This window comes from Fringilla coelebs (assembly GCF_963513975.1).
Source record: "Fringilla coelebs genome assembly, chromosome: 35".
Lineage (NCBI taxonomy): Eukaryota > Metazoa > Chordata > Aves > Passeriformes > Fringillidae > Fringilla > Fringilla coelebs.
Genome location: NC_140061.1, coordinates 136,593 through 157,985, shown reverse-complemented (window position 1 = coordinate 157,985; position 21,393 = coordinate 136,593). Strand labels below are relative to the sequence as shown.

The 21,393-nt window shown below is 42.2% G+C and overlaps 1 protein-coding gene and 1 long non-coding RNA gene across 2 annotated transcripts in view; one reads left to right on the top strand and one right to left on the bottom strand.

Annotated features, from left to right (window-relative positions):
* Positions 1-4,729, top strand: part of LOC311164706 (sodium/glucose cotransporter 2-like) — a gene marked incomplete at both ends in the record, with an annotated part of 55,933 nt that extends 51,204 nt beyond the window's left edge. The window contains one exon of the mRNA XM_084224269.1: positions 4,557-4,729. Coding sequence (XP_084080395.1) covers positions 4,557-4,729 — 173 coding nt within the window. The remainder of the gene's footprint in view (positions 1-4,556) is intronic.
* Positions 4,730-13,194: 8,465 nt separating this feature from the next.
* On the bottom strand, positions 13,195-20,820 carry LOC311164687. Its single transcript, XR_014616876.1, has 3 exons — positions 18,401-20,820; positions 16,588-16,665; positions 13,195-13,353 (listed from the first exon to the last, which is right to left on the bottom strand). It is a non-coding gene; the product is annotated as an uncharacterized lncRNA (long non-coding RNA).
* Positions 20,821-21,393: the final 573 nt, after the last annotated feature.

Genomic DNA, 21,393 nt, shown 5'->3' with positions numbered 1-21,393 from the left:
TTGGGATTTTTGGGGTCTCTGGGAGCAAATTTGGGGATTTTAGGATCCAAATTTGGGATTTTTGGGGTTAAAATTTGGGATTTTGGGGTCTTTACGATCCAAATTTGGGGGTTTTGGGATCCAAATTTGGGATTTTTGGGGTCGAAATTTGGGATTTTTGGGATTTTCTGGGATCCAAATTTGGGATTTTTGGGGTCGAAATTTGGGATTTTTGGGGTCTTTGGTGTCGAAATTTGGGATTTTTGGGGGGTTCTGGGGAATTTTGGGGTCGATTTTTGGGATTTTCTGGGATCGAAATTTGGGATCCAAATTTGGGATTTTTGGGGTTGAAATTTGGGATTTTGGGGCGTTTAGGATCCAATTTTTGGGGTTTTCGGGTCCAAATTTGGGATTTTTGGGGGGTTCTGGGGAATTTGGGGACCCAAATTTGGCATTTTGGGGTCTTTGGGATCCAAATTTGGGATTTTGGGATCCAAATTTGGGATTTTTGGGATCTTTGAGGTCGAAATTTGGGAATTTTGGGGTATTTGGGATGGAAATTTGGGAATTTTGGGGTCGAAAATTGGAATTTTAGGGACTTTAGGACCCAATTTTTGGGGTCTCTGGGATCGAAATTTGGGATTTTTGGGGGGTTCTGGGGAATTTTGGGATCCAAATTTGGGAATTTTGGGAATTTTGGGGTTGAATTTTGGGGTATTGGGGTCTCAGGGAACCAAATTTTGGGGTTTTGAGATCCAAATTTGGGATTTTTTGGGGGTTCTGGGGAATTTCGGGACCCAAATTTGGGAATTTTGGGGTCTTTGGGATGGAAATTTGGGATTTTTGAGGTCGAAATTTGGGATTTTTGGGGTCTCAGGGACCCAAATTTGGGATTTTGGGATCTAAATTTGGGATTTTTGGGGTCTTTGGTGTCGAAATTTGGGATTTTTGGGGGGTCCAGGGGAATTTGGGGTCAAAATTTGGGGTTTTGGGGTTCTCAGGGATCGAAATTTGGGATTTTTGGGGGGTTCTGGGGAATTTTAGGAACGAAATTTGGGATTTTTGGGGTCGAAATTTGGGATTTTGGGGGTCTCTGGGATCCAAATTTGGGATTTTTGGGGTCTCAGGGATGGAAATTTGGGAATTTTGGGGTTGAAATTTGGGATTTTGGAGCCTTTAGGATCAAAATTTTGGGGTTTTGGGATCCAAATTTGGGATTTTTGGGATCCAAATTTGAGATTTTTGGGGTCTCAGGGACACCAAATTTGGGGCATTTTGGGTCAAATTTGGGGATTTTGGGGGGTCCCCGGGAATTTGGGGACCCAAATTTGGGATTTTGGGGTATTTCGGATGGAAATTTGGGATTTTTGGGGTTGAAAACTGGGATTTTGGGGGGATTTTTGGGGTATTTGAGATCCAAATTTGGAATTTTTGGGATCCAAATTTGGGATTTTTGGGGTCTCAGGGATCGAAATTTGGGATTTTTTGGGGGTTCTGGGGGAATTTGGGGACAAAATTTAGGATTTTTGGGTCGAAATTTGGGATTTTGGGGTCTCTGTGATCCAAATTTGGGGGTTTTGGGATCCAAATTTGGGGTATTTGGGTTCAAAATTTGGGATTTTGGGGTCGAAATTTGGGGTTGAGATTTGGGGTTTTTGGGGGGTCCTGGGGAATTTGGGGATCCAAATTTGGGAATTTTGGGGTCTCTGGGATGGAAATTTGGGAATGTTGGGGTATTTGGGATCCAAATTTGGGATTTTTGCGGCTGAATTTTGGGATTTTTGGGATTTTCTGGGATCCAAATTTGGGATTTTTGGGGTCGAAATTTGGGATATTGGGACCCAAATTTGGGATTTTTGGGGTATTTGGGGTCGAAATTTGGGATTTTTGGGGTCTCTGGGACCCAAATTTGGGGATTTTAGGATCCAAATTTGGGATTTTTGGGGTTGAAATTTGGGATTTTGGGGTCTTTACGATCCAAATTTGGGATTTTTGGAGTCGGAATTTGGGATTTTTGGGGTCTTTGGGATCCAAATTTGGGATTTTGGGGGTTAAAATTTGGGATTTTTGGGATTTTCTGGGATCCAAATTTGGGATTTTTGGGGTCTTTGGGATCCAAATTTGGGATTTTTGGAGGGTTCTGAGGAATTTTGGGACCCAAATTTGGGATTTTGGGGTCTTTGGGATCCAAATTTGGGATTTTTGGGATCTTTAGGGTCGAAATCTGGGATTTTTGGGGTATTTGGGATTGAAATTTGGGATTTTTGGGGGTCTGGAGAAATCTGGGGCCCCAAATTTCGGGGTTTTGGGATCCAAATTTGGGATTTTGGGGTTTCTGGGATGGAAATTTGGGATTTTTTGGGGGTTCTGGGGAACTTGGGGATCCAAATTTGGGAATTTTGGGGTATTTGGGGTCAAAATTTGGGATTTTGGGGTCTCTGGGATCCAAATTTGGGATTTTGGGGTCTTTGGGATCCAAATTTTGGGGTTTTGAGATCCAAATTTGGGAATTTTGGGGTTGAAATTTTGGATTTTGGGGCCTTTAGGATCCAAATTTTGAGGTTTTGGGATCCAAATTTGGGATTTTTGGGGTCGAAATTTGGGAATTTTGGGGTTGAAATTTGCGATTTTTGGGATTTTCTGGGATCCAAATTTGGGATTTTTGGGGTCGAAATTTGGGATTTTTGGGGTCTCAGGGACCCAAATTTGGGATTTTGGGATCCAAATTTGAGATTTTTGGGGTCTTTGGTGTCGAAATTTGGGATTTTTGGGGGGTTCGGGGGAATTTTGGGATGGAAATTTGGGATTTTTGGGGTCGAAATTTGGGATTTTGGGGGGATTTTGGGGGCATTTTTGGAGTATTTGAGATCCAAATTTGGGATTTTGGGGGTCTCTGGGATCCAAATTTGGGATTTTTAGGGTTGAAATTTGGGATTTTGGGGTCTCAGAGACACCAAATTTGGGGCATTTTGGGGCAAAATCGGCCATTTTGGGGGGTCCAGGAGAATTTGGGGCTCAAATTTGGGAATTTTGGGGTTGAAATTTGGGATTTTTGGGATTTTCTGGGATCCAAATTTGGGATTTTGGGGCCTTTGGGATCCAAATTTGGGATTTTTGGGGTCTCTGGGATCGAAATTTGGGATTTTTGGGGGGGTTCGGGGGAATTTGGGGATCCAAATTTGGGAATTTTGGGGTATTTGGGGTCAAAATTTGGAATTTTTGGGGTTGAAATTTGGGGATTTGGGGTCTTTGGGATCCAAATTAGGGATTTTTGGGGGGTTCTGGGGAATTTGGGGACCCAAATTTAGGGTTTTCGGCGTTGAAATTTGGGATTTTGGGGTCTTTGGGGTCAAAATTTGGGATTTTTGGGGTTGAAATTTGGGAATTTGGGGTCATTGGGATCCAAATTTGGGATTTTTGGGGTCGAAATTTGGGATTTTGGGGTCTCAGGGACACCAAATTTGGGGCATTTTGAGGCAAAATCGGCGATTTTGTGGGGTCCCCGGGGATTTGGGGAACCAAATTTGGGATTTTTGGGGTATTTGGGGTCGAAATTTGGGATTTTTGGGGGGTTTGGGGGAATTTTGGGACCCAAATTTGGGATTTTTGGGATTTTTGGGGTCAAAATTTGGGAATTTTGAGGATTCTGGGAAATTTGGGGACACAAATTTGGGAATTTTGGGGTCTTTGGGATGGAAATTTGGGATTTTGGGGGGATTTTTGGGGTATTTGAGATCCAAATTTGGGATTTTTGGGGTTTCAGGGACCCAAATTTGGGATTTTTGGGATCCAAATTTGGGATTTTGGGGTGGAAATTTGGGATTTTTTGGGTCTTTGAGATCCAAAATTTGGGATTTTCGGGGTTCCCAGGCAGTCGGGTTCCCAAATTTGGGATTTTTGGGCTTTTAGGGCCCCAAATTTGGGATTTTTGGGCTTTTAGGGCCCCAAATTTGGGATTTTTGGAGAATTTTTGGGGTTCCCGTGGATTTTTTCGGGGGGAACTCCCAAAATTTTGGGTGATTTTGGGGATTTTTGGGGAATTTGGGGGAATTTTGGGGGGAATTTTGGGATTTTTGGGGAATTTTGAGGAATTTTGGGGAATCTTGGGGGGAATTTTGGGGAATTTTCGGGAATTTTGGGGGATTTGGGGAATTTTGGGGAATTTTGGGGGGAATTTTGGGGAATTTCGGGGGTAATTTTGGGGAATTTTGGGGAATTTTTGGGAATTTTGGGGGATTTTGGGAGTTTTGGGGATTTTGGGGGGAATTTTGGGGAATTTTGGGGGGGAATTTTCGGGAATTTTGGGGAATTTTTGGGAATTTTGGGGGATTTTGGGGAATTTTGGGGGATTTTGGGGAATTTTGGGGAATTTTGGGGGAATTTTGGGAATTTTGGGGAATTTTGGGAATTTTTTTGGAATTTTGGGGATTTTGGGGAATTTTGGGAATTTGGGGGAATTTTGGGGGAAATTTGGGGGGATTTTGGGAATTTTTTTTGGAATTTTTGGGAATTTTTGGGAATTTTTGGGAATTTTAGGAATTTTCTTGACTCCCAATTTTTTTTTCCCTCAATTCCAGATTTGGAAGCGGCTCCGGGGGCGGAGCCTGGAGCGGGGGGCGTGGCCTCGGAGATGGGAGGAGCCTCGGTGGAAGCCCCGCCCCCGGAGGATCCCAAATGGAGCCGATTGGTCAATATCAACGCCCTGGTGCTGATGGGCGTGGCCTCTTTCCTGTGGGGATATTTTGCCTGAAATCGCCTGAAATAAACCCAAAATGGAGCCCCAAGTCTGGAACTGTCTGGAATTCATCCCGAAATTGCCCAAAAATGGGAAAAAAATGAGAAAAAAGGGAGTGAAAAATGCCTAAAATGAGAAAAAATGACCCAAAATTGAACCAAAGTGACCCAAAATGATCCAAAATGAGCCCAAAATGACCCAAAATGACCCAAAATGGCCCAAAATGACCCAAATAGACCCAAAATTAACCAAAATTCACTCAAAGTGACCCAAAATGGCCCAAAATGGTGAAAAATGGGATGGAAATGACCCAAAAATGACCCAAAATGACTCAAAGTGACCCAAAATCGGCCCAAAATGTCCCAAAATGTCCAAAAATGGTGAAAAATGGGATGGAAATGACCCAAAATTGACCCAAAAAGACCCAAAATGAGCCAAAATTGAGCCAAAATTGTCCCAAAATGGTGAAAAATGGGATGGAAATGACCCAAAATGAGCCCAAAATTGACCATAAATGACCCAAAATGACCCAGAATTGACTCAAATGGACCCAAAATGGTGAAAAATGGTGAAAAATGGGATGGAAATGACCCAAAATGACCCAAAATTGACCCAAATAGACCCAGAATTGACTCAAATGGACCCAAAATGTCTCAAAATGGTGAAAAATGGGATGGAAATGACCCAAAATGACCCAAAATGGACCCAAAGTGACCAAAAATCCCCTCAAAGTGACCCAAAATGGCCCAAAATGGTGAAAAATTGGGATGGAAATGACCCAAAATGAGTGAAAATGGACCCAAAATGACCCAAAATTGACTCAAAATGAGCCAGAATTGACTCAAATGGACCCAAAATGGTGAAAATTAGGATGGAAATGACCCAAAATGACCCAAAATTGACCCAAAATGGACCCAAAATGACCCAAAACGACCCAAAATTGACCCAAAATGACCCAGAATTGACTGAAATGGACCCAAAATGGTGAAAAACGGTGAAAATTAGGATGGAAATGGCCCAAAATTGACTCAAAAAGACCCAAAATGACTCAAAAAGGTGAAAAACGGGAAGGAAATGACCCAAAATTGACTCAAAGGGAACCAAAATCGACCCAAAATGGACCCAAATAGACCCAAAATGAACCAAAATCCCCTCAAAGTGACCCAAAATGTCCCAAAATGATGAAAAATGAGATGGAAATGACCCAAAATTGACCCAAAATTACTCAAAGTGACCCAAAATGACCCCAAAAGACCCAAAATTTCCCCAAAATGATGAAAAATGGGATGAAAATGACCCAAAATGGACCCAAAATGACCAAAATTGACCCAAAATTACCCATAGTGACCCAAAATGGACCCAAAATGGCCCAAACGACTCAAAATGACCCAAAATAGACCCAAAGTGAACCAAAATCCCCTCAAAGTGACCCAAAATGGCCCAAAATGGTGAAAAATGGGGTGAAAATGACCCAAAATTGACCCAAAGTGACCCAGAATTGACCCAAAATGACCCAAAATTTCCCCAAAAATTCCCCAAAGAGATGAAAAATGGGATGGAAATGACCCAAAATGGCCCAAAATTGACCCAAAATGACCCAAAATGAGCCCAAAATGAGAAAAAAAATCCCCAAAAATCTGCCCAGAATTGACTCGAAATGACCAAAAATGGCCCAAAATTGACTCAAATGGACCCAAAATGGCCCAAAATTGGCCAAAATTGACTCAAATCAACCCAATATTGGCCAAAATTGGCCAAAATTGACTCGAAACGACCCTAAATTGACTCAAATGTACCCAAAATGACCCAAAACTGACTAAAATTGGCCAAAATTGACTTAAATGGACCCAAAATTGACTCAAAACGACCCAAAATGACCCAAAATTGACTCAAATAGATCCAAAATTGACCAAAATTGGCCAAAATTGACTCGAAACGACCCAAAATTAGCTCAAATAGACCCAAAATTGACCAAAATTGGCCAAAATTGACTTGAAACGACCCAAAATTGACTCAAATGGACCCAAAATTGACCAAAATTGGCCAAAATTGACTCAAAATGACCCAAAATTGACCAAAATTGGCCAAAATTGGCCAAAATTTACTCAAATTGACCCCAAATTGACCAAAATTGCCCAAATTGACTTGAAACGACCCAAAATTGACTCAAATGGACCCAAAATTGACTTGATTTGACCCAAAATGGACCCAAAATGGCCCAAAATTGGCCAAAATTGACTCAAATGGACCCAAAATGGCCCAAAATTGGCCAAAATTGACTCAAATCAACCCAAAATTGGCCAAAATTGGCCTAAATTGGCTCGAAACGACCCTAAATTGACTAAAATGGACCCAAAATTGGCCAAAATTGGCCAAAATTGACTCAAAATGACCCAAAATTGACTCAAATGGACCCAAAATGGCCCAAAATTGGCCAAAATTGACTCAAATCAACCCAAAATTGGCCAAAATTGGCCAAAATTGGCTCGAAACGACCCTAAATTGACTAAAATGGACCCAAAATTGGCCAAAATTGGCCAAAATTGACTCGAATCGACCCAATATTGGCCAAAATTGGCCAAAATTGGCTCGAAACGACCCTAAATTGACTCAAATTGACCCAAAATTGGCCAAAATTGACTCGAATCGACCCAAAATTGACTCAAATGGACCCAAAATGACCCAAAACTGACTAAAATTGGCCAAAATTGACTCGAATCGACCCAAAATGGCCCAAAATGACCCAAAATTGACTTGAATCGACCCAAAATGGCCCAAAATTGACTCAAATGGACCCAAAATGGCCCAAAATTGACCAAAATGGCCCAAAATTGACTCAAATCGACCCCAAATTGACTCAAATGGCCCCAAAATTGACCCAAAATTGACCAAAATCGGCCCAAAATTGACCAAAATTGACTCGAATCGACCCAAAATTGACTCAAATGGCCCCAAAATGGCCCAAAATGCCCCAAAATTGACTCGAATCGACCCAAAATGGCCCAAAATTGACCCAAAATGACCCAAAATTGACCAAAATTGGCCAAAATTGACTCGAAATGACCCAAAATTGACCAAAATTGGCCAAAATTGACTCGAATCGACCCAAAATTGACCAAAATTGCCCAAATTGACTTGAAACGACCCAAAATTGACTCAAATGGACCCAAAATTGACTCGAATTGATCCAAAATGGCCCAAAATTGACACAAAATTGACTCAAATGGACCCAAAATGGCCCAAAATTGACTCAAATCGACCCAAAATTGACTCAAATCGACCCAAAATTGGCCAAAATTGGCCAAAATTGACTCGAATCGACCCAAAATGGACCCAAAATGACCAAAATTGACTCAAATCGACCCAAAATGACCCAAAATTTACTCGAAACGACCCAAAATTGACTTAAATGGCCCCAAAATGACCCAAAATTTCCCCCCAATGAGCCCCAGGCATCCAAAATTGACCCCAAATTGACCCAAAATCCGAAATTTTGAACCCAAAATCTTCCCAGAATTTGACGATTTCCAGCCCAACCCTCCCCAAACTCCTCGGTTCCCGCCCCAAATTGGCCAAATCCTCCCAAATTCCCACCAAGATCCCCCAAAATCGGCTCCAATCCGCCCCAAATCCGCCAAATTTCACCCAAAATTTCCACCCAAAATCGTCCCAGAAATCCCCTGAAAAAAATTCACCCAAATTTTCCCCGAATCCGCCCAAAATGCCCCAAAATTTCCCCAAATTCCCTCAAAATTTCCCCAAAATCTCCCAAATTTCACCCAAATTTAACACAAAATCTCCAAAAATTCCCCAAATTTCACCCAAAATTCCACCCAAAATCGTCCCAAAAATCCCCCCGAAAAATTCACCCAAATTTCCCTCGAATCCACCCAAAATCCCCCAAAATCTCCCAAAATATCCCAAATTTCACCAAAAATTTTCCCCCAAAAATCCCCCTTAAAATTCACCCAAATTTCTCTCAAATCCACCCAAAATGACCCAAAATCTCCCAAATTTCACCCAAAATCTCCCAAATTTCACCCAAATCTTACCCGAAGTCTCCAAAAATTCCCCAAATTTCACCCAAATTTCCCCCCAAAATCACCTCGAAAATCCTCCTCAAAATTCACCCAAATTTCCCTCAAATCTACCCCAAATCCCCCAAAATTTCCCCCAATTCCCTCAGAATTCCCCAAAATCTCCCAAATTTCACCCAAAATTTCCCCCAAATCTCCCAAAATTCCCCAAAATTTTCCCTAAAATCGTCCCAAAACCCCCCCCAAAAAATTCACTCAAATTTCTCTCAAATCCACCAAAAATGCCCCCAAATTTCCCCAAAATCTCCCAAATTTCTCCAAATTTCACCCAAAAATTTTCCCCAAAATCATTCCAAAAATCCCCTGAAAAAATCCACCCAAATTTCCCTCAAATCCACCCAAAATGCCCCAAAATCTCCCAAATTTCACCCAAATTTTTCCCCAAATCTCCAAAAATTCCCCAAATTTCACCCAAAATTTCCCCCCAAAATCGTCCCAAAAATCCCCCGGAAAAATTCACCCAAATTTCCTCAAATCCACCCAAAATGCCCCAAAATCTCCCAAATTCCCCCCAAATTCCCCCAAAATTACTGAAAATTCCCCAAAATCTCCCAAATTTCACCCAAATTTTACCCAAAATTTCCAAAAATTCCCCAAATTTCACCCAAATTTCCCCCCAAAATCACCTCGAAAATCTTCCTCAAAATTCACCCAAATTTCCCTCAAATCCACCCAAAATCCCCCCAAATTTCCCCAAAATCTCCCAAATTTCCCCCAAATCTCCCAAATTCCCACAAAATCTCCCAAAATCTCCCAAATTTCTCCAAAATTTTAGCCAAATTTTAGCCAAATTTCCCCAAATTCCCCAAATTTCACCCAAAATTTTCCCCCAAAATTGTCCCAAAAATCCCCTGGAAAAATTCACCCAAAATTTCCCTCAAATCCACCCCAAACGCCCCAAAATCTCCCCAAATTCCCCAAAATCTCCGAAATTTCACCCAAATTTTACCCGAAATCTCCAAAAATTCCCCAAATCTCCACCCAAAATCGTCCCAAAAATCCCCCAAAAAATTCACAAAAACTTTCCCCAAAAATCTCCCCAAATCCCCCAAATTCACCCAAATTTCCCTCAAATCCACCCAAAATCCCCCAAAATTTCCCCAAATTCCCTCAAATCTGCCCCAAAATCTCCCAAATTTCAGCAAAATCTCCCAAATTTCTCCCAAATTTCAGCCAAATTTCACCCAAATTTCTCCAAATTTTCCACCCAAAATCGTCCCAAAAATCCCCCGGAAAAATTCACCCAAATTTTCCTCAAATCCACCCAAAATGCCCCAAAATCTCCCAAATTTTCCCCCAAAATCTCCCAAATTTCACCCAAATTGTACCCAAAATTTCCCCAAATTTCCCCCAAAATTTCCACCCAAAATCGTCCTAAAAATCCCCTGAAAAAAATTCACCCAAATTTCCTTCAAATCCACCCAAAATCCCCCAAAATTTCCCCAAATTCCCCCAAAATCTCCCAAATTTCACCCAAAAGTTCCACCCAAAATTGTCCCAAAAATCCCTTCCAAAATTCCCCCAAATTTCCCTCAAATCCACCCAAAATCCCCCAAAATTTCCCCAAATTCCCTCAAATCCGCCCCAAAATCTCCCAAATTTCAGCCAAATTTTGCCCAAAATCTCCAAAAATTCCCCAAATTTCACCCAAAATTTTCACCCAAAATCGTCCCAGAAATCCCCTGAAAAAAATTCACCCAAATTTTCCCCAAATCCGCCCAAAATACCCCAAAATCTCCCAAATTCCCCCCAAATCTCCCAAATTCCACCCAAAATCTCCCAAATTTTACCCAAAATTCCACCCAAAATCGTCCCAAAAATTTCCCACAAATCTCCCAAATTTCACCCAAAATTCCCCCAAATTTTACCCAAAATCTCCAAAAATTCCCCAAATTTCACCCAAATTTCCCCCCCAAAATCACCTCGAAAATCCTCCTCAAAATTCACCCAAATTTCCCTCCAATCCACTCAAAATCTCCGAAATTTCACCCAAATTTCACCAAAATCTCCCAAATTCCCCCCAAATTCGTCCCAAAAATTTCCCCAAAAATTCACCCAAATTCCCCCAAATCCGCCCCAAAATCTCCCAAATTTCAGCAAAATTTCAGCCAAATTTCAGCCAAATTTCTCCAAATTTCCCCAAATTTCACCCAATTTTTCCCCCAAAATCGTCCCAAAAATCCCCCTTAAAATTTACCCAAATTTCCCTCAAATCCTCCCAAAATGCCCCAAAATCTCCCCAAATTCCCCCAAAATATCCCAAATTTTACCCAAAATCTCAAAAAATTCCCCAAATTTCACCCAAATTTCCACCCAAAATTGTCCCAGAAATCCCCTGAAAAAAATTCACCCAAATTTTCCTCAAATCCACCCAAAATGCCCCAAAATTTCCCCAAATTCCCCCCAAATCAACCCAAAATCTCCCAAGTTTCACCCAAATTTCCACCCAAAATCGTCCCAAAAATCCCCCCAAAAATTCACAAAATTTTCCCCCAAAATCTCCCAAATTTCCCCAAAATCTCCCAAATTTCACCCAAAATTCCACCCAAAATCGTCCCAAAAATCCCCTGAAAAAAATTCACCCAAATTTCCCTCAAATCCACCCAAAATGCCCCAAAATCGCCCAAATTTCACCCAAATTTCCCCCAAAATCTCCAAAAATTCCCCAAATTTCACCCAAATTTTTCCCCAAAATCGTCCCCAAAATCCCCCGGAAAAATTCACCCAAATTTCCTCAAATCCACCCAAAATCCCCCAAAATTTCCCCAAATTCCCCCAAAATCTCCCAAAATTTCCAAAAATTCCCCAATATCTCCACAAATTTCACCCAAATTCTCCACATTTCCCCCAAAATTTTTCCCCAAAATTGTTCCAGAAATCCCCTGAAAAAAATTTTCCCCAAATCCACCCCAAATGCCCCAAAATCCCCCAAATCTCCCAAATTTCCCCAAAATCTCCCAAATTTCACCCAAATTTTACCCAAAATCTCAAAAAATTCCCCAAATTTCCACCCAAAATCGTCCCAAAAATCCCAAAAAAATTCACAAAAATTTCCCCCAAAATCTCCCAAATTTCCCAAAATTCCCCCAAAATTTCACCCAAATTCCCCAAATTTCACCCAAAATTACCACCCAAAATTGTCCCAGAAATCCCCTGAAAAAAATTCACCCAAATTTTCCCCAAATCCAACCAAAATGGCCCAAAATTTCCCCAATTCCCCCAAAATCTCCCAAATTTCACCCAAATTTTACCCAAAATCTCCAAAAATTCCCCAAATTTCACCCAAAATTTCCACCCAAAATCGTCCCGGAAATCCCCCAAAAAATTCACAAAAATTTCTCAAAATCTCCTCAAATCCGCCCCAAAATCTCCCAAATTTCCCCCAAAAATCTCCCAAATTTCACCCAAAATCTCCAAAAATTCCCCAAATTTCACCCAAATTTTCCCCCAAAATTGTCCCAGAAATCCCCTGAAAAAAAATCACCCAAATTTTCCCTGAATCCACCCAAAATTTCCAAAAATTCCCTCAAATCCGCCCAAAAAATCTCCCAAATTTCACCAAAATTTCAGCCAAATTTCTCCAAATTTCCCCAAATTTCACCCAATTTTTTTCCCCAAAATCGTCCCAAAAATCCCCCAGAAAAATTTACCCAAATTTCCTCAAATCCACCCAAAATGCCCCAAAATTTCCTCAAATCCGCCCCAAAAATCTCCCAAATTTCCCCAAAATTCCCAAAATTTCACCCAAATTTCTCCAAATTTCCCCCAAAATTTTTCCCCAAAATTGTCCCAGAAACCTGAAAAAAATTCACCCAAATTTTCCCCGAATCTGCCCAAATCCCCCAAAATTTCCCCAAAATTCCCTCAAATTTTACCCAAAATCTCCAAAAATTCCCCAAAATTTCACCCAAAATTCCACCCAAAATCGTCCCAGAAATCCCCCCAAAAATTCTCAAAAATTTCCCAAAATCTCCTCAAATCTGCCCCAAAATCTCCCAAATTTCCCAAATTTCACCCAAAATCTCCCAAATTTCCCCCAAATTTCACCCAAAATTCACCCAAATTTTACCCAAAATCGTCCCAAAAATCCCCCAGAAAAATTCATCCAAATTTTCCTCAAATCCACTCAAAATGCCCCAAAATCTCCCAAATTCCCCCAAAATTTCCCCCCAAATTTCCACCCAAAATCGTCCTAAAAATCCCCCCAAAAATTCACAAAATTTTCCCCCCAAATTCCCCAAAATCTCCCCAAATTCCCCCAAAATTTCCCCAAATTCCCCCCAAATTTCCCAAATTCCCCAAATTCCCCCAAATTTCCCCAATTTCCATTCAAAACCACCAAAATTCCAAAAAATTTCCACCATTTTTTATTTCCCGGCGCCGTTGCCGCCCCTTTAACCCCCGCGGTGGGCGTGGCCTGGCCGGGAGGGGGCGTGGTTTGCCGTCAGGAGGCGTGGCCCGGCTCTGGCTCCGCCCACTCCAGGCGCCATTCGTCCACGGCCAGCAGGGGGCGCCGCGTGTCCCAGCCGGCCGCCGCCAGCCCTGGGGGAGGGGAACCGGAAGTGACACCCGGAAGTGACACCCGGAAGTGACAACCCGGAAGTGACACCCGGAAGTGTAAACCCGGAAGTGCAAACCCGGAAGTAAAATCCGGACGTAAAACCCAAAATGCCAACCCAAAACAGCAACGAGGAAGTGCCGACCCGGAAGTGCTGACCCAGAAGTGACACCCGGAAGTGACACCCGGAAATGCCCACCGAAAAGTGACACCCGGAAGTGACAACCCGGAAGTGTAAACCCGGAAGTGCAAACCCGAAAGTGACGCCTGGAAGTGACACCCGGAAGTGTAAACCCGGAAGTGCAAACCCGGAAGTAAAATCCGGACGTAAAACCCAAAATGCCAACCCAAAACAGCAACGAGGAAGTGCCGACCCGGAAGTGCTGACCCAGAAGTGACACCCGGAAGTGACACCCGGAAATGCCCAGCGAAAAGTGACACCCGGAAGTGACAACCCGGAAGTGACAACCCGGAAGTGACAACCCGGAAGTGCAAACCCGAAAGTGACGCCCGGAAGTGACACCCAGAAATGTAAACCTGGAAGTGCCGACCCAAAGTGGTAACCCGGAAGTGACACCCGGAAGCGACACCCGGAAGTGCAAACCCGGAAATTACACACCAGAAGTGTAAACCCGGAAGTGACAACCCGGAAGTGCAAACCCGGAAGTGAAACCCCGGAAGTGACAGCCCAGAACTGGATACCCGGAAGTGCCGACCCAAAGCGGGAACCCGGAAGTGATAACCCGGAAGTGACCACTGGGAAGTGACACCCGGAAGTGCCGACCCAGAAGTAACACTCGGAAGTGACACCTGGAAGTGTAAATCCGGAAGTGACACCGGAAGTGTAAACTCGGAAGTGTAAACTCGGAAGTGACACCCGGAAGTGCCAACCCGGAAGTGCCAACCCGGAAGTGCCAACCCGGAAGTGCAAATCCGGAAGTGCAAACCCAAAAGTAAAACCTGAAAGTACCAACCCGGAAGTGCTGACCCGGAAGTGACACCCGCAAGTGACACCCCGGAAGTGGCAACCCGGAAGTGCTGACCCAGAAGTGACATTCGGAAGTCACACCCCGGAAGTGTAAACCCGGAAGTCCTGACCCGGAAGTGCTACCTCGGAAGTGTAAACCCTGAAGTGGCCACCAGAAAGTGACACCCGGAAGTGACACCTTGGTAGTGACACCCCGGAAGTGCAAACCCGGAAGTGCAAACCCGGAAGTGACACCCGGAAGTGCTGACCCGGAAGTGCAAACCCGGAAGTAAAACCTGAAAGTACCAACCCGGAAGTGCTGACCCGGAAGTGACACCCGGAAGTGACACTCCGAAAGTGACACCCGGAAATGTAAACCCGGAAATGTAATTTCGGAAGTAACACCCGGAAGCTCTGGCCTAAATTGACACCCAGAAGTGACACCCCGAAGTGTAAACCCGGAAGTGACACCCGGAAGTGCCCACCGGGAAGTGACACCCAGAAGTTTTACCCCGGAAATGCCGACCCGGAAGTGACACCCCGGAAGTGACAATCTGGAAGTGCTGACCCAGAAGTGACACTCGGAAGTGGCCACCGGGAAGTGTCACCCGGAAGTGATATCGGAAGTGTAAACTCGAAAGTGCCAGCCCAAAGTGGCAACCCGGAAGTGACAACCCGGAAGTGCAAACCCGGAAGTGTCAGCCCGGAAGTGTCACCCGGGAGTAAAACCCGGAAGTGTAAGCCCGGAAGTGAGACCGTGGAAGAGCCGACCCGGAAGTGCCCATCGGGAAGTGACACACCAGAAGTGACAGCCAGAAGTGTAAATCCGGAAGTGCAAACCCGGAAGTGCCACCGGGAAGTGCCAACCCGGAAGTGCCAACCCGGAAGTGCCAAGCCGTGGTGACAGCCCGGAAGCGCCAACCCGGAAATGACACCCGGAAGTGCCCACCCGGAAGTGACACACTGGGAGTGCCAACCCAGAAGTGACACCCTGTAAGTGCCACCCCGGAAGTGGCGACCCGGAAGTGACAACTGGAAGCAAAACCCTGGAAGTGACAGCCTGGAAGTTACACCCGGAAGTGACAACCCAGAAATGTAAACCGGAAAGTGCCCACCGGGAAGTGCCAACCTGGAAGTGGAAGCCCGGAAGTGCCAACCCTAGAGTGGCAAACCGGAAGTGCCGACCCGGAAATGGCAACCCGGAAGTGATACCCCGGACGTGTAAACCCGGAAGTGGCACCCCAGAAATGACAGCCAGAAGTGTAAACCCGGAAGTGCCCACGGGAAAGTGACACCTGGAAGTTGCAACCCAGAAGTGACACTCGGAAGTGTAAACCCGGAAGTGAAAGCCCAGAAGTGACACCCGGAAGTGACACCCGGAAATGACACCAGGAAGTGCCGACCTGGAAGTGTAAACTCTGAAATACCCATGGGGGAATGACACCCCAGAAATGACACCCTGGATGTGACACCCCGAAAGGGACACCCGGAAGTTCCGACCCGTGGTGACAGCCCAGAAGCGCCAACCCGGAAGTGACACCAGGAAGTGAAACCCGGAAATGCCAACTCGGAAGTGCTCACCCGGAATGACACACCGGGAGTGCCAACCCAGAAGTGACAACTCGGAAGTGACACCCGGAAGTGACACCCTGAAGTGTCAACCCGAAAGTGACACCCGGAAGTGACACCAGGAAGTGTCAACCCGGAAATAACACCCGGAAGTGCAAGCCCGGAAGTGCCAATCCTTGAGCGGCAACCCGGAAGTGCCGACCCAAAAATGGCAGCCTGGAAGTGACACATGGAAGTGATACCCCGGAAGTGTAAACCCGGAAGTGTAAACCCGGAAGTGCCCACCGGAAAGTGACAATTGGAAGTTACAACCCGGAAGTGCAAACCAGGAAGTGTAAACCCTGAAGTGCCCACCGGAAAGTGACACCCGGAAGTGAAAACCTGAAAGTGACCCCGGAAGTGGCACCCAGAAGTGACAACCCGGAAGTGACGAAGCGGAAGTGAAACCCGGAAGTGCAAACCCGGAAGTGGCACCCTAGAAGTGACACCCCGGAAGTGCCAAACCGGAAGTGAAAACCCGGAAATGCTGATCCGGAAGTGCCGACTCAGAAGTGGCAAACCGGAAGTGATAACCCGGAAGAGCCACCCCGGAAGTGCCAACCCGGAAGTGACCCGGAAGTGGTGTTTTGTGGGTTTTTTATCGCGATTTCCGGCGCTCCGTCGCGACAGAGGCGGCACCAACCTCGCAGGAGGGCGGGGCCCAGGTCCCGGAAGAGCCGCGAGGTCTCGGCCAGGACCCCCCAGGGAACCGCGCCGGGAGCTGGGGGAGGGGAGGGAAACTGAGGCACGGCCCACAGGGACCAAAATGCCCCAAATTTGCCCCAAAAACTGCCCAGAATTCCCCAAAATTCCCAAAATTCCCCAAAAATCCCCTCCAAAATTTCCCAAAATTTCCTCAAAAACTCCCCCAAATTCCCCAAAATTAAAAAAAATCCCCAAAATTCCCATTTGAACGCCAAAATTCCCCCAAAATTCACCCAAAATTCCCCCAAAATTCCCCAAAAATCCCAAAAATTGCCCAAAATTCCCCCAAAATTACCCCAAAATTCAAGAAAAATCCCCCCAAAATTCCCCCCCAAAATTTCCCAAAAATCCCCAAAATTTCCCCAAAATCCCCCAAAATCTCCCAAAAAAATCCCCCAAAATCCCCCCAAATTCCCCATAATTCCCCCCAAATTCCCTAAAATTCCCCCCAAAAATCTCCCAAAATATTCCCAAAAAGTTCCCAAAAAATTTCCCAAAAATTTAAAAGATTTCCCAAAAATTCCCCCCAAATTCCCCAAACTTCAAAAAAAATTCCCCCAAAATTTCCCCAAAAAATCTCCCAAAAAATTCCCGAACAATTCCCAAAATATTCTGAAAAAACCGCCAAAATTTCCCAAAAATTCCCCCAAAATCTCCCCCAAAATTAAAAAAAAATCCCCCAAAATTCCCATTTGAAGCCCAAATTCCCCCCAAAATTTCCCCCAAAATTTCCCCAAATCTCCCCAAAATTCCCCCCAAAATCTCCCCAAAAATTCCCCAAAATTCCCAAATTTTCCCCAAAATTCCTTCAAAATTCCCCCCAAATTCCCCAAAAATTCCCCCAAATTCAAGAAAAATCCCCCCAAAATTCTCCAAAATTCAAAAAATTTCCCCAAAATTCCCCCCAAAAAATCTCCCCAAATATTCCCCAGAAATCCAAAAAATTCTCCCAAAATCCCCCGAAAATTCTCTCAAATATTCCCCCAAATTTCCCCAAAATTCAAAAAAATTCCCAAAATTCCCCCCAAAAAACTCCCAAAATTTCCCAAAAAATTCCCCAAAATCCCCCTAAATTTTCCCCCAAATTCCCCAATATTTCCCCAAAATTAAAAAAAATCCCCCAAAATTCCATTTGAAGCCCAAATTCCCCCAAGATTTCCCCAAAATCCAAGAAAAATCCCCCCAAAATTCAAAAAAAATTCCCCAAAATTCCCCCCAAAAATCCCCAAAATATTTCCAAAAAATCCCAAAAATTTCCTCAAAAATTCCCCAAAATTCCCCCCAAATTCCCCAAAATCAAAAAGAATTCCCCCAAAAATCTCCCAAAATATTCCCAAAAAGTTCCCCAAAAATTCACTCAAAATTCCCCCAAAATCCCAAAAATTTCCCAAAAATTCCATGAAAAATTCCCCAAAATTAAAAAAAAATACCCCCAAAATTCTCCCCCCAAAATCTCCCAAAAATCTCCCAAAATCTTCCCCAAAAGTTTCTCCAAAATTCCCAAAATATTCTGAAAAAATCCCCAAATTTTCCCAAAAATTCCCAAAAAATCCCCCCAAATTCCCAAAATTCAGAAAAAATCCCCCAAAATTCCCCCAAATTTCCCCAAAATTCAAGAAAAATCCCCCTAAAATTCCCAAAAAATCCCAAAAAATCCCCCAAAATTCCCCTTTGAACCCCAAATTCCTCCCAAAATTTCCCAAAATTCCCAGAATTCCCCAATTTCCCGGGAATTTCCCAGCATTCCTCACGGCAGCTGCGGAGTTTCCTCTGCAGGGGGCGGAGGCTCCGCCCAAGGGGCGTGGCCTGGTTAAGCTCCGCCCCCAGGAGCTGCTCCAATAGGAGGGCGTGGGCGGCGGCCTGGAGGAGGGAAGTGGGCGGGGCCTCGCGGCGAAGCCCCACCCCCAACCAGCCTGGAGGGAAAAAAATGAGGAAAAAAAAGGAAAAAATGGGAAAAAAAATGAGGGGAAAAAGGGAAAAAAATGAGGAAAAATGGAGGGAAAATGGCCCCAAAATGGAGAAAATTGGAGGAGAAAATTCACCCAAAATTCACCCAAAATTCACCCAAATTTCACCCAAAAATCAGGAAATAATTGCCAAAATTTCACCCAAAATTCAGGAAAATCCCTTCAGAAAATTTCCCCAAAAATGCCACAAAAAATTCCTCCCAAAGTTCCACAAAATTCTAAAGAAATTCCCACAAAATTCCCCCAAAAATAAAATAAAATAAAATAAAATAAAATTAAGTAAAATAAAATAAAATAAAATAAAATAAAATAAAATAAAAATTCCCATAAAATTTTCCCAAAATTCCACAATAATTCCTTAAAAAATTCCCCAAAAATTCCCAGAAAATTTCCCCAAAATTCCACAATAATTCCTCAAAAAATTCCCAGATAATTTCCCTAAAATTCCACAAGAATTCCTCAAAAAATTCCCCAAAAATTCCCAGAAAATTTCCCCAAAATTCGACAAAAATTCCTCAAAAAATTCCCAGAAAATTTCCCTAAAATTCCACAAAAATTCCTCCCAAAATTCCACAAAATTCCCCCGAAATTAAAATTAAAAATCAAAAAAAATTCCCATAAAATTTCCCCAAAATTCGCCCCAAAATCAGAAAAAAATCATCCAAAAATCATCCAAAATCCACAAAAAAATTCACCAAAAATGCACCAAAAATTCACCAAAAAATGACCCAAAATTCACAGAAAAATTCACCAAAAAATCACCTTGAAATCACCCAAAATTCACCAAAAATTAAAAAAAAAAATCACACAAAATTCACACAAAAATCACCGGAAAATTCACAAAAATTTCATCCAAAAATCACCCCAAATTCACGAGATATTTTTTAAAATTCACACAAAAATCACCAAAAATTCACAAAATAACTACAAAAAAAATTCATCCCAAATTCACAAAATTTCACAGAAAAGTCACCAAGAAATTCCCCAAAATTGACAAAAAATTCACCCAAAATTGACAAAAACTTGACAAAAAATTCATAGAAAAGTCACCAAAAAGTCACAAAAAATTCACCAAATTTCACCAAAAAAATCACAAAAAATCACCCAAAGTTCACCAAAAATTCACCAAAAATTGACCCCCAAAACAGCCAAAAATCACCAAAAATTGACCCAAAAAACCACAGAAAATTCACCGAAAAATCACAAAAAATTCACCAAAAATTCACCCCAAAGTGACCCAAAAATTACAAAATAATCACAGAAAATTCTCCCAAAATTTGGGGAAAATTCACCAAAAATTCACCCCAAAATCAGAAAAAAAATCACCCAAAATTCACAAAAAACTAAAAAAAAATTTCACAGAAAATTCACCTTGAAATCATAAAAAAATTCACTAAAAATTCAGAAAATTTCACCCAAAAATCACGAAATAATCACCAAAAATTCACCCCAAATTCACGAAAATTTAATGAAAGTTTGGTGCAAAATTCACCCAAAATTCACCCCAAAAATCACAAAAATTTCACCCAAAATTCTCCAAAATTTTCATTAAACATTCACCAAAACCATCACAAAATATCACCCAAAAATCATGAAAAATTTACCCCAAAATTCACCAAAAATTCACCCAAAGTTCAGCCCAAATTCACCCCAAAGTGACCCAAAAGTCACAAAATAATCACAGAAAATTCACCCAAAATTCGGGGAAAATTTATTAAAAAATCACCAAAAATTCACAGAAAAGTCACCAAAAAATTCACCCAAAAGTCACAAAAAAGCCACAAAAAATTCACCAAAAATTCACCAAAAATTCACCAAAAATTCACCAAAAATTTCAAAAAAATTCAGAAATAATTCACAAAAAAATTCACCCAAAATTCACCCCAAATTCACAAAAAATTCACAAAAAATCACAAAAATCACAAAAAAAATCACCCAAAATTCACCCAAAATGCACCAAAAATTAAAAAAAAATTAACACAAAAATCTCACGAAAAATTCACCAAAAAAATCACCCCAAAATCACCAAAAATTGACAAATTCACTAAAAATTTGTAGAAAAGTCATCAAAAATCACCCAAAAATTCACCCAAAAATCACCCAAAAATCCCTCAAAATTCCCAAAAAAACTTTTCCCCTTTTTTCCTCCAAATTTTGGAATTTTTTTTCCATTTTCCTCCCAATTTTTGGATTTTTTCCTCCAATTTTTTTACCTTTCCCCCCAAATTTTGGATTCTTCCCCTCAATTTTTGAATTTTTTTTCCCCAATTTTTTTTCATTTTCCCTCCCAAATTCTGAATTTTTCCTTCAAAATTTTGCCCCCAGATTTTGGAATTTCTCCCCCAATTTTTGCATTTTTTTCCCAGTTTTTTTCCCCAATTTTTGAATTTTTTCCGATAATTTTTGAATTTTTTCCCCCAAACTTTGAATTTTTTCCCCAAAACTTTGGATTTTGCCTTCAAAATTTTTTTATTTTTCCCCAAATTTTGAATTTTTTTCCAATCATTTTGGAATTTTTCCCCCAAATTTTGGATTCTTCCCCTCAAATTTTCCCCCCAATTTTTGCATTTTTTCCTCAAATTCTGAATTTTCCCCCCAATTTTGGATTTATTCCCGCCACATTTTGGAAATTTTTTTCCCTTTTTTTTTATTTTTTCCCCCAATTTTTGAATTTTTTCCGATAATTTTGAACTCTTTTCCCAAATTTTGAATTTATTTCCCCGAATTTGTTTATTATTTTTTCCCCAAAATTTGGATTTTCCCCCCAAATTTTGGAT